The sequence below is a fragment of the Anser cygnoides genome, chromosome 2, assembly GCF_040182565.1.
Source record: "Anser cygnoides isolate HZ-2024a breed goose chromosome 2, Taihu_goose_T2T_genome, whole genome shotgun sequence".
NCBI lineage: Eukaryota > Metazoa > Chordata > Aves > Anseriformes > Anatidae > Anser > Anser cygnoides.
This window is the reverse complement of record NC_089874.1, coordinates 69,593,847-69,606,060: the sequence shown is the minus strand read 5'-3', so window position 1 is coordinate 69,606,060 and position 12,214 is coordinate 69,593,847. Positions and strand designations below refer to the sequence as shown.

The window sequence follows — 12,214 nt, the reverse complement described above, 5'->3', positions numbered from 1 at the left end:
TGAATATGCTTCATTTATTAGGTGAGTACAAACTCATGCAGCCTTACAAGTCTTTATTTATTTATTAATGCTTACTTCTTTGTGTGCAAGCTTTCAGTAGTAACAGGTTCACTTTAGAATATTCTGAGGGATTTAAAATAATCTCTTTTTACATTGAGTAAAAATTGCAGTATTTCAGAAAGTGTTATAGTCTTAAACTCTCTGTCTTTCTGTTTGTGGTACTCTGTACATAAGTTTTTACAAGAAGCTAGCTGTCTCATAAAAACACATTTTTGCAGCGCAGTCAGTCATTCTAATCTTGAAACTTTGATAGAGGTAATTTGAGGAGGAAAGTTGTGCAGCTGGTGAGGATAAAAATAAAATGTTTTTGTTTTGCAGGGTTGATCTTGAAACAATAGCTGGCTGAAGATGTTCAGATGTTCAGGTTTAGGAAAAAATGCAAAAGAAATGGATTAGCCTGAGGTAAAAGGAGTAAAAAATGTATGATAAATATTATGCATAACTTTTGCCAATTAACATCTCCAAATATATGTGTTTACGCTATCAACTTGATGCAGTGTTCAGGCCTTCAAACCTCTCCATAAAGTGCCAAGTAATTGTGTGTCATATATATGATGATATCATCAACAAATTATACTCCCTTCATGTGGAGAATTGACTTATTCTTTATGTAGGATACTAAATGCAGCTTTTGCTGGGCATTACTAACTTGTGATAATCATATGACAAAAGACAGACTTAAATGGAAACTTACTGTACTACTAACAGGTTCTTTGGAAACTGGGTACTGCAGGAGTAATTTTTCTTCAAATCATTTGGAAGTACTTTTTGAAAATTAGAAAATGAATGGAGTAGATGTGTTGAAAGGGATAGATGCATGCCATAAGATGCATTTGGAGAAGACCTGTAACCAGAAAAATGTGCCAGATCTGGACTGGATCTGGAAATAGATTTCTGCCATGGTGGGCAGTAAGATAATTGGATGCAGAGAAAACAAGGAAGATGTTACCAAGGTGGGAAAAGATTTTAATTGACACAGCATTTGTCTTCTATCTGGTAGCTGCTGTAGGATTTTAGAACCAGAAATATGAGATGAAAGAAACTCAATGGGCCCCCAGGTGGAACAAGGAGAAGCCCAGAGGAATCAAGCTCAACTAGTGCTGTGACACTCCCCACAAAACCACGGGTGCTGGTCAGAGTGGTGCCAGGGCAGTGACGTGGCTCCGCACCAGGACAGTGTGGGTCCTGCTGGGTGTCAGAATGGCATTGCCAAAGTGACCACATGTCCTGGCCTCCAGAGAAGCTGCAAGAAGCAGCTTTTATATGGTAGTGCAGTGTCAGTCTTTAGGAGAGAAACAAAGCAGATGGAAGGCAGAAAATTTGCTACCAAGTTGTAAAAATAAGCACATGAAGGGGACTGTGAAAAAGAAAACTGGAAGTGAGTCAGCAAACATTGCTAATATTTTGTTAAGGTAAAAGTTCCAACTCAATCTTTCCACTGAGAAGAGTTTGAAATCGAAAGATGGGAACAAGTTGTATAATCTGGATCTGAATCTCCATTTCTGGATTGACAGCAAGAAACAGGGAGCAGAAACCAGTGGGATCAAATAAGCCAAAAGCAAACCTGTGGATCAAATAAGCCATCTTTTTGTTTGTTTGTTTTTTAAACTAATAGGCCACAAAGCACACAAATTCTTGCATTGTAGTTCTGTTGTTTCTTTGATCAGAAAATGAGGTAACACCATGTCAGAGTAAAGGCATAGTAGTTAAGCAAGAAGTGTGGACAGAATTAAGTCACATTTGGTACAAATTTGAAACAAATATCTAGGAAAGACAAAAGAAGCAGGAGGCATATATGTCCCCTGGATTTTTTTACATTTGGTTGTAGAGAAGCAGTAATAGGGTTTAAAAAAGAGGGGAGAATTGAGAAGGGATGAAAAAAGTCACTCAGATAACAGGATCCCACATGTGGCCAGGTGGTTATTCATGCTGCATGCACAAATCCTTTGCTTTTAATGCACAGTCTAAAACAGTTTAAAAAAAAAAAAGTTTCATGTCAAAACAAACAAAATTATAGTCCAGCCAAACCCCAAGCCTTTACTCAGGAATCATTCTCACTGAAGTCAGCAGGAATTAGCAGCAAGCAAAGACCTTAGGATTTGGCCCAGTGACAACAACTTTGTTGTAGAGCTGAGCACTTACATGCTGTCATCATGAAGCAATTTTAACAGCCTAAGTTTGGAACCCCAGAAGGAGGAGTGGAAACACTGACAGAATATTAACTATAACAACTCCCTGTAGATCTCAGTCCTCCTTTTTCTTTTAAGACAATACAAATGTGATTATACTGTATGTGGGATCTGGTGCTGATGTTAATTTGCCCTCGGTTAGTATCAGCCTCCCTGCCAGATGTATTTCCATATTTGCTTCAAGAGACATAGTACCATTTAAAGTCTTATAAAACAGCTCTATTAAAAAAAAAAAAAAAGAGGAGCAAAATAAATTAATGGAAATTATTAGTAGAAGTAGAACAGCACTTCTTAGCAGAAGTCATGCTTTTTAAAAGGTCTGAGTGGTTCTTATTGAGCTTTAATTTCTCGTAAGAACAATAGTGGAAAATTATGACGTACACTTCATAGATGGACAGACAAAAGATACAATCAAGGATGATTAATCTTACATTTGCAATAATGTTCACCACAGATTATTTAGGAGAAGGGAAAGAAGCAAAACTCAGGCCCTATTATTTTTATTCTTGAAGACTCTCAGCAGGTATATACAGTGTAGCTTCACCTCAGCAGGGCTGCCTGGATTTACATTATTCTGAAATCCAGTCTTTTAATCTCCAAAATTTGTTGTGCCACTTCTACTGGAGCAAAGATTACTAAATGAGCACATCAGGAGTTACCAAAGGGAAATCACTGTTCCATTTAGAAGGTAAAATGGAAAAGAGATATCCAAATGGGGCAGCAAAATGCAGGATTCCCAGAAGGGACCTCAGAGATAACAGCCCAAAATTCCTTCTGTGTCAAGAGGCAGGAGATAACCACGAGTGTGCATCATTCTAATGGGCACAAAGTATGGAGATGACCAGCTGCTTAGCGACCAGATGCCTGAGGTGAAACCCAAAGTAGAAACCAAGATGTTGTAAACGTATCCATTTTGAATATGAATGTTAGAAGGAGATTTTAAAGAAATGGAAGGACTGTTCCTAACCATCTCTTGCTTCCTTTTTGAGCTTGCCTGTTGGCTTCAGGAGAAAAGACTGGAAATTATTCAATTGCCCGACCACACAAGAGTCACATGGAGGTTTGTAGCCAGCTATTCCACCAGCCACTTTTCATAACCTGAATTATAAGAGATCTCTTGCAGCTGGTGCCACCTATGTTGGAACGGCTGTTTGGGGTAAAAGGAAATATAATCCTGGATTTAAACGCAGGATTTACAGCCATTCCCTCTGGTCTGGAGAAGAGCAGCTCTTCTTTGCTAGGTGAGGCAGGAGAAGAAATAGAAGGGAGAAAGCCTTTTCCACCCCCCCACCCCAAAACAAAACAAACAAAAAAAAAAACACCAAGCAATAGGCTTTGGTCATGGATGAAGTGTTGCTTAGGTTGATCTGTAACATGTTTTGAGTTATGCACATGTTCACAGAGGAGGAAGAATTGATGACTGCTGAGGTAAATACACTGAAACCAATATATCTTAGTTTGGGACTATTCGTCTGATTTTCATGATTTGGATGATAAACTTGGGAAAGCTGATGGTAAGCTTCTCTGAAAGATATTCTTGTGAGTCATTAGTTTGAAATGCTGCAAATTTGAGAAAGATGCACTGTTTTTCCTCTCTGCTAGACACAGGCTTAATACAAGCTATGTCTGAGCAACACATATACAGTGATAGAACATGTCCACTCTTCCAAAAGCATTTTCCCCAAACTTGAATCAAACGTGTTATGAAATTTGAAGAAATACTCATAGAGACTAGATCTCTCAGAAACAGAAATATAGCATACGGTCTTTTCTTTCTAGATCATTGTTTCTAGTAGAGCTAGATTAAAAGAATACAGATGAATACTTCAAAATAAGGCTGTTTGAAAATGTGATAGAAAACTTGACAGTTTTAGCTAAATAAATAAAGGTATTTAATGTAGTTGTTTTGGGGGGAGAATGATTTGCTTAGTTTTTGTTTAAAAAAAACGTTCTGGTTTTCAAATGCCTACAAATATTGTTAGATTTATTTTGCATATGTTGCCTCCTTTTTACAAGCTGTTTTAAAATGTTTAAATGACAGTGAGTCTTTTGAAGCTAATACAAAAATATATTTGGCAGTGAAGAAGAAACAAATTCAGGGTAAGTCACAATTGCAGAATATCTAACACAGAGTTTAATCTTTTTATACCTCAAGACTAAGTACACTATTCTGAACATAATGGAAACAAAAAAGGATTTCCTTGAAATTTGATGGCAATTGCTGTAGTTAATAAATTATTCTTCAAATAACCCCTCAAACCTGCCACTCCCTGGACTTCAGTACTTTGTCCTGCCACACCTTATGCTGAATTTTGAGTCTATATAAAGGAATTTGGAGTGCAAGGCAGACTTTTTCATATTTTTCAGACATTGTATTTCACATTTGTTTCACGTATTTGCTAGTTCTGATTCCTTGCAATATTAGAAGATGTACCCCAAACTGTAAGTTTTCAGACCAACAGCAGGAGGAATTGTTGAGAACTAGAAAAAGTTTTCAGCTTGGTTTAAACCAGACAAGAGAGTTGAACAGAATGGACAAATCTGCTAAGCAAACACACTTTGGGTACATGTGCAGACCGTACCTCTTGATAATTTAGAGGTCTGCCAATTAGATATGCAAACACACAGCTGCCAAGGATGTATTACATCAGTAGAGGGCTGATAACATGTGATTCACAGTGACATTTGTGGGAGAGGTGACAACTGAGCATCTCTTCAGATTTCGTGCTTTGAAACCCTGAGGCTCATTCAGGGATTTTTGCTTCTATGCTCTGATGTGCCAATCAGAGTGTTTCATTGTAGTTAGGACTCTACATGTGAAACAAAATCACAGAAAGAGCCCTGCTTGGAAAGGCTTACACCCTAATTGGGTTTGAGGATCACTGGATAGGTTTCAGAAACAGTGGAGGGCATGGAGGGTAATGTAAGGATGCAGCAAGAGCCAACCAGAGTAGCTGGAGGTACCCAATAAATCAATAACATTATTGTTAGGTATTATGGAAAAGGTCTCCCCTTTGACTAGTCTGATACACTATTCAAGTAGACAGATTTATTTATTTTTTTACAGCAATAACAAACATATTTGTTCCAATGCCAGCTATGCAATCTATTTGGGAAAATACACAAATATAATATGTAGCAGATTCTGCAGTAACAAACATTCCCATTTTGTCTGTAGTGGATTAAAAAGACACAGGTTCCAGGAAAGCTGGCTAGGGCAGACACAAATACACAATAGAGCTAGATTCTCAGACTGTATAAATAAACAGCAATTGAAGTAGTTTAGCCATTTCAGTTTGTACTAGCATTGTATTTGTTCTATTTCTTATTTAGAAAGCAGAAGGTAGAAAAGGGATCAGCTTTTCTTACAGATGTTATCATGGATGCCTTGCCAGTAAACAATACTAACCCCTTAAGTGTTTGAAATATCATTTTATTTTGTTAATGCTATAAGACATGGTGCTTCTCTCATCAGCAAACACATGTAATATTTATGAAATTGCATACTTGTTGGGCATGTCATAATATTATTTTTGCTCATTAAAATGCCAAAGCAGTGCATTTTAAATCCAAACTAGGAAAAAGAAAAAAAAAAAAGAGAGAGAGAAAAATAAATAAATAAAACCTACCACCCTCGCCTGTGCTCAAAAATCCCTTACTTTTGTGTCCCCCAGTTTTAACAAGAAAATAACCAACCTCCATGCCCACAAAAGCAAGCACTTTTGTTTGAACATGTTCTTTGTTTGCTCTTAATCAGTGTAGCTAGCTGAAGCCCAACAGTGCTGCCAGGCTAGCTGACACACTGGTAACATCCAGCCCTTCAATAAATCTAGTTAACATCTGAAGTATGTTCAAGGGGTTGGTAGTACAAATTGAATGCTTCTTGACCCAGAAAATGGACTGTACTTGGTAGAATAGATTCCATTTGTCAACACTGTTGCCCTTTCCCTTTTTTGAAAGGGTTTTGGTCTGAGTCCCTTTTGGTAAATGTCTTGTATACCTGACGTGATCTCTAGTGAATCTACACAACAACCCTGCATGTTGAAGTCTGTCTTTTATAACAACATGAGAGTCAAATAATTTGAAAAGTTACTCTAAGAAACTGAAATAAAGTAGAAATAATTCCTAACAGAAGGTGGATGTTTATCTCACAGTGATGAGTGAAAACCACTGACAGAGCAACTTAGTCTCTATAGCTAATAAAATAAGTATGTTTTATAAGAACTGCAGGAATCAAACTGGCTTGATGGCTCATTCCAACTCTGTTAATGCCCTGCATTACTTGTAATCCATTTAATGATATTGATAATGCTAGTGTAAAGAAAGGGATAGAAAAGAGCAAGCAATATTATCATTTTTTGGTAGAACAGTAGCACAGCTGATGTCTTAAAATGAGAGTTTAGTTATACAGTCTGTCAGTAAAGGACAGTCGATAAGCCTGTTTCATTTGCTGTTTTCTTGTGAAAGGTAGTTAAGTGCAGAAATGTATAAAAACAATCTTGTTGTCGTCCCTGTGCCACACAGGAGCCTCTGACGCTGCCAAGGATGGTTAGCCACGGCTGAGAAGGGAGCAAGACTAAGCGTATTGAGAACTAAGCTGACTTGAGCAGACTCCACAAGAGTTGCTCTGAATGCCAAAGCTGATGGTCCAAGCAAACACAATATAATAGAACAGCTTGTCTTCCCAGTTAACCATTGCTCACTCTGAGATCACTAAGCAGAGAGCTTCAGAAAGGGGAATGAAACATTCATGTGGAGGGATAGGGGGGCTTTCTCTGAGCTTTGAATGATGAGGTGTGATGGAGAAGTTGTGCTAGAGAAACGGTGGTGACAGGTAGGGCACCTATCTTAACATTTTAGTTTGATTTGGGAGTGCAGTTTCAAAGCAAACCTCCTATTTGTTGATCACCCCTCTTTGGTCCATGTGGCACAGCCTTGCTGAGCACAGGCTGCATCTCTTGGGGTTATATCCTGCTCATGCTCCAGGTGTGCAGCAATTGCACACCAGGGCTGCTGGGCTAGGCTGGTTCAGAGTACTCTGTGGCCTGAAATGTATACAGTATGTACGCTGGGTCCTCAGCACCCATTTCATTCTGCAGATCTGCTCTTACTAAGCCACAATGTCTGCTACTATAGACAGAGCCAGAGAGGCAGGGGAAAAAAGTTTGTAGATATCAGGGAAGCAGTTAGGAGCCTGAATAAATTATTCTTTGCAGGGTGGATGACTGGAAATATGTTTTATCTTTCCTAATTGCAAAGCTAGTGATTATAAAACACTTCAAATCACTGATATCTTCCTAAATTCCACAGGAAATTCTTAAAACATAATTGTAGAAAAGAGTTGTATATTTTCAGTGTTTGACTAAAATAAAGTCTTAGTGAGGGCAGGTACAATTCCCATTCAAATCAATATCAGTGGCAACTGTTAACTCTAGGAATGAATTTCAGTAGCTGTCCTCTCACTGCCTGCTGTTTTCTGGTTATAGCAGCTAAAGAGTTATAGTATAGGGAAATTAGGAAACAGAGGAGGTGTTGATAAGCTGTGGTTCATCAGAGCTTCCCAGTCCCTTGAAGCATGAGCATTCAGTAATTCTGAAGAAGATGGAGAATGTGCTGGATGTTACTGAAGAAAAGGTTAATCAAGCTCAGTGTTTAGCTATTTCACTTATCTTTTCCTTGCCTATAGGCTCAGTACGTTCAGTCATGTGACTGATAAAATGTGTTTGACTAGAGACAAACTTTTTTCCCTGTCTAATTTAAAACCACCAGAACATCCTAAATTTTGTAGCAAGGGTTCAGGTTTCTGAGACGTCAGTGTTGTGAAGTATTGTGATGCTATCACAATTCTAGAAAAGCTCTTGTGCTTGTGGGAATTTTATTTTGATTTAATTTATTTGTTTAAATGAAAGATAATTTGTAAGCTTCTCCTCTTCCTTGCAAAGGAGAAAATATGAAAGGCCCAGGAGAATTCTCAGATGTGTTTCTTAAAGTCTTTTCATGATTGGTTTAGGGTTTTGTTCAGTCCTAATAGATGAGTTTTTCACTGAAGTGTTGAAGTACTGTCAATTGCAGAGCATCCCTAGTCTCACCTTTTTCCAAAGTTCAGCAGTGTTTCATTCTATGATTTAACTTTGGACTCATTAATTCTGCAGAAAGAAATTAATAATACTCAAATTTGCATACTTCCCTCTCTCTACTGATAGAGCTGATTCCTGCCTAAGGTGAGCATCTCTATTAGGAGTGGCATCACAAGTATTTTAAATCAGTTTATGTCAGATCAAAATCAGGCAAATTATATGCCTATGTTAACATTTAAAATCTTCTAGTTAAGGAGTGGGCCCAGTCCATAGCAAACTGCAAAATGAGGATCTGCATTTGAGTAGCAACAAGGATGCCCACCTGGTCTGGAAAACGATTTAACAACTTTAGCACAGGACAGAGCTCAAGAGATCTCAGGGTTATTAACTTGTGCAGAGATGTTTGCTAGGTCTATAGATGTAACTTAGTCAACTTGTTCTTGAATATCTGTGTTCTGGTCTGAACACTGTGGCTGTAGATGCATGTAATATGCACTACTGCATGCTCACCTGAGTGCACGTGTGGACATGAATAGCCTGAGTGCTGTACTCTTTGGAAAATTACTGACTTTTCTGCCTAGGTGAGGAAAGGGTGCTGGTACATCCCTAGACTGGCAAATGATTTTGCACAGGAGAATGCAATAAAGGTAGAAAATGCAGAGCTCCTTAAAACATTCTGTATTGCTGAGCTAGCAAGACACTTGTTTCATGATAAAACAAATACTGTACTGCACAGATTAATCTTCTTTCTGTGGCAGAAGCAGTTTTTTGAAATTTAATTAACTTCATGTGGCACTGTAGAAATGGATGGCAAATCAATAATGAATGCCATTTCAGTCACCTTGTGATGTTGTAATTCTCTGTGTTTTGCAGCACTAATTAGGTCTGACTTCAGTGGAAAGCATTTCAAGAGCAAGGAACAAATTATTACTGAGTCTCTGGTCATCACTGGGGACATGAAGTAATTTCAGTGCTTAATGACCTCAGTGATTTTGGGTGCCATTGACCTAACATCAAAGCAGGAGAAGGAGGATCTCACATTTCGTTGGTGCTGTTGTAAGGTGGTTTTGGGGCTCAGCAAGTCCACAACTTATCCTTCAGCTGAAAGAGCTTCAGAAACCAGAAACTGTTCTTGCCTCACAGTTGGCATTTAATGACTTAATTGCTCTTATTTACACATTTCCCCACCAGCTGGGCCTTTCTCGCAAACAGGTGGGTATTTCCTTCCTTTGGATCTGGGGCTCCTCCTGTGAGCGCAGAGAGAGCTGTGGCTGCAAGGGGCATGGGACAGGCCCCTGGCTCTGATCCCTCCCAGCTTCCCAAAGTAGGGAAACAGCTCAGGGAGCAGAAGCTTTCTCCAGCAGGGTGCTGCAAAACCCTCTGTGCAGCAAACACAAACACTGTTAACCAGAGGCAACCCTTTGCCCATTTATTGGACTTAGGTTATTTTGGTGTTGTACAACACCAAAAGAGAGCTGGAGCATTCCCCTACTCCAAGAGTGATCTGCCTGCATGTGAAGGTGGGAGAGGGGCTTTCCCACAGGGTGCCTGGAGGCTCCTGTCCCATGGCATGGTTTTGACTGACTCACAAAGACAATAGATGGATCAGAAACAGTAACTGGGAAGAGCAAGTGCTCTGAGGCACTGTCAGTGTGACAGACCAGTGCCATGTTTTTTTGGGAAAGTATATGAACCCCTTCCCTTTATATTAGTGTGAATTATGATTCCCGATCATCATTGTTTCTAACATAAACGGTTTCTAATATAAACCATTCATGCTGGTTTACCACAGACAGTCTGTACGGCATGGAAATTTTCAGTTGTTACATCACATTTGCCCAGAGAGCTGCAGCAGTGATTGAAATGGTTTTGTGATGGTTGAAAGAATGCTGAGGTAAAAGGTGAGATGGAGATATTACACTTCAGAGTTAACAAACATGAAGTAGATGCAAAGCTGGCTTTCCCACAATGTTTTTCTTTTACCCAGACTCTATTTGTGGGCTGTCAGGGTTGATAAAACTGCAGACTTGTCTATTAGATGTGCTGATAGCTTCTGTGGCTCACCTAGTGCCCATCTCAGCCTTGTATAAAACTTTTTTGCGGGAAGGATAAAAGGAGCTCTGATAAGGTATGAGAAAGCTAATGGTTAAAGAATCATAATATAAATTTGAGTTAATGATGCCCTATTGTGATGCTTAATATTCTGACAAGGAATACACAATGCAATGTATAAGAAAATAAGTGAATATCTCTATTAACTAGTATTAATTAATGTCTTAACTACTAGGTGACTAGTTAACTATATGGCTACTGCTCCTTAGACTTTTTTCCTTAAGAAAATTATCAATAATAATAAAAAAATTCTCAGTCAAAACTTCATGTAGTTTCTGTTTCTGTCAAATTCAAGCTATATAACCACATCAAATTTATTTACTGAATTCATTCTTCTTGTAATGTCATATAATGTCTGTCCTTGAAATGGCTTTATAGACTGCTGAAGGACCATGCAATGCTCTAATTTCTCTCATGCTTGGATACAAAGGATATATTCTTCAAATGACTATGTGCACAACTCTCTGCAGTATTTTTTTGCTGTTATACCTGAAAGAAAGAACAAATATAAGCATTTATTATCTATCAGAAAGCATATGTAGAGTAGGTTATTTCCTAATAGGAATCTGTTTGCCTTGCTTTGAAATTGCTAGTTAAATTCTAGAGTCAGTTTTATTATTTTGGTGGTTCAAGGTTTGCTGATGGCTCTTAGGTGCTATAGGTGGGTTCGCTTAGCAATAGCACACACCAAAACCAACAGCCTTGCCTTGCTTCTGTAGATGAAGAGGCACTAATTATAGTTTGGTTATTTGTTGCAGCTGCAGAAGCTGAAACGGTCACTCTCCTTCAAGACCAAAAGCTTGCGGAGTAAAAGTGCAGACAATTTCTTCCAGAGGACTAACAGTGACGTGAAACTGCAAGTGGACTTGATGCCTGAGGTGAGCACGAGCACAGGGCAGCTCCCCAGCTCAGAGAGCCAGGCATCTTCCCCCACCAGAGCCCAGCAGCTGTCAGAAAACAAGGCTCACATCTTCCAGGAGCACATCTTCAAAAAACCCACCTTCTGTGATGTCTGCAACCACATGATTGTTGGTAAGAAACAATTTTTGAACTCTGTGTGGGCATCCATGTTAGAACATGCAAGGTGACCTTCCATAATGTGTGATCTCAGATGTCTAGTTGAGAGTATGCACACAAAAAGGATCTGTGTTCATGTCACACCTGCTCTAAACTAATATAAACTCTACATTCACTCACAGTTCTCTTTCTGCTACAGTTAAAGTCTACAGGTTTCTGCTACAGTTAAATTCTATGCTCATCCAGGTTACACTGAGCACATAGCCCAAGCCTTGTTGCACTTTATACTAGAAACAGCAGAAACTGATCTTGCAAATTTGTATCCAATATCCTTACTCTTTTCTGCAGCAGTAATTGTAACTCTCTTGCTCTTTGTGACTGTCCCCGGCCCTGCAGTGCCCCCAGTTCCCATTTACTGTGGTGACAGTAGCATCTGCAGGGTGGTAGGCTCCAAGCTACTTGTGTTTATGTGTTGGCTCTCTAGGACACGTGTTTTAGCAGACCAGGTCAACAGATAAATAACAGTTGAATTCACACTGCAGAATTCCTTGAGATTGTTGATTTAAGTTTCTCTCTTCTACCTGTCCCTGGTACTCAAAAAGCCTCATACAAACTCTGTACCTTTAAAGGTTCTCCCTTTCTCTTCTCTGAAACTGCCCATGGAACTATACAGGAAGAGGTCAGGAAAGAAGGTGGTGACAAGTGGCTAGAGGTGTAGAATGTGCATGGTGACCACTGTGGGAAGCTGCAGGAGCTGCT

General features: G+C 39.1%; 1 protein-coding gene across 13 annotated transcripts in view; it reads left to right on the top strand.

The window, feature by feature from the left end:
• Positions 1-12,214, top strand: part of STAC (SH3 and cysteine rich domain) — a 158,260-nt gene that overhangs the window by 95,279 nt on the left and 50,767 nt on the right. For 12 of the 13 annotated variants that reach the window (XM_066992405.1, XM_066992404.1, XM_066992402.1 and 9 more), the window contains one exon: positions 11,197-11,470. In XM_066992405.1, coding sequence (XP_066848506.1) covers positions 11,197-11,470 — 274 coding nt within the window. Of the gene's footprint in view, positions 1-378; positions 463-11,196; positions 11,471-12,214 lie in introns of all 13 variants that reach the window. The other variant, XM_013190475.3, reaches the window with a different exon arrangement.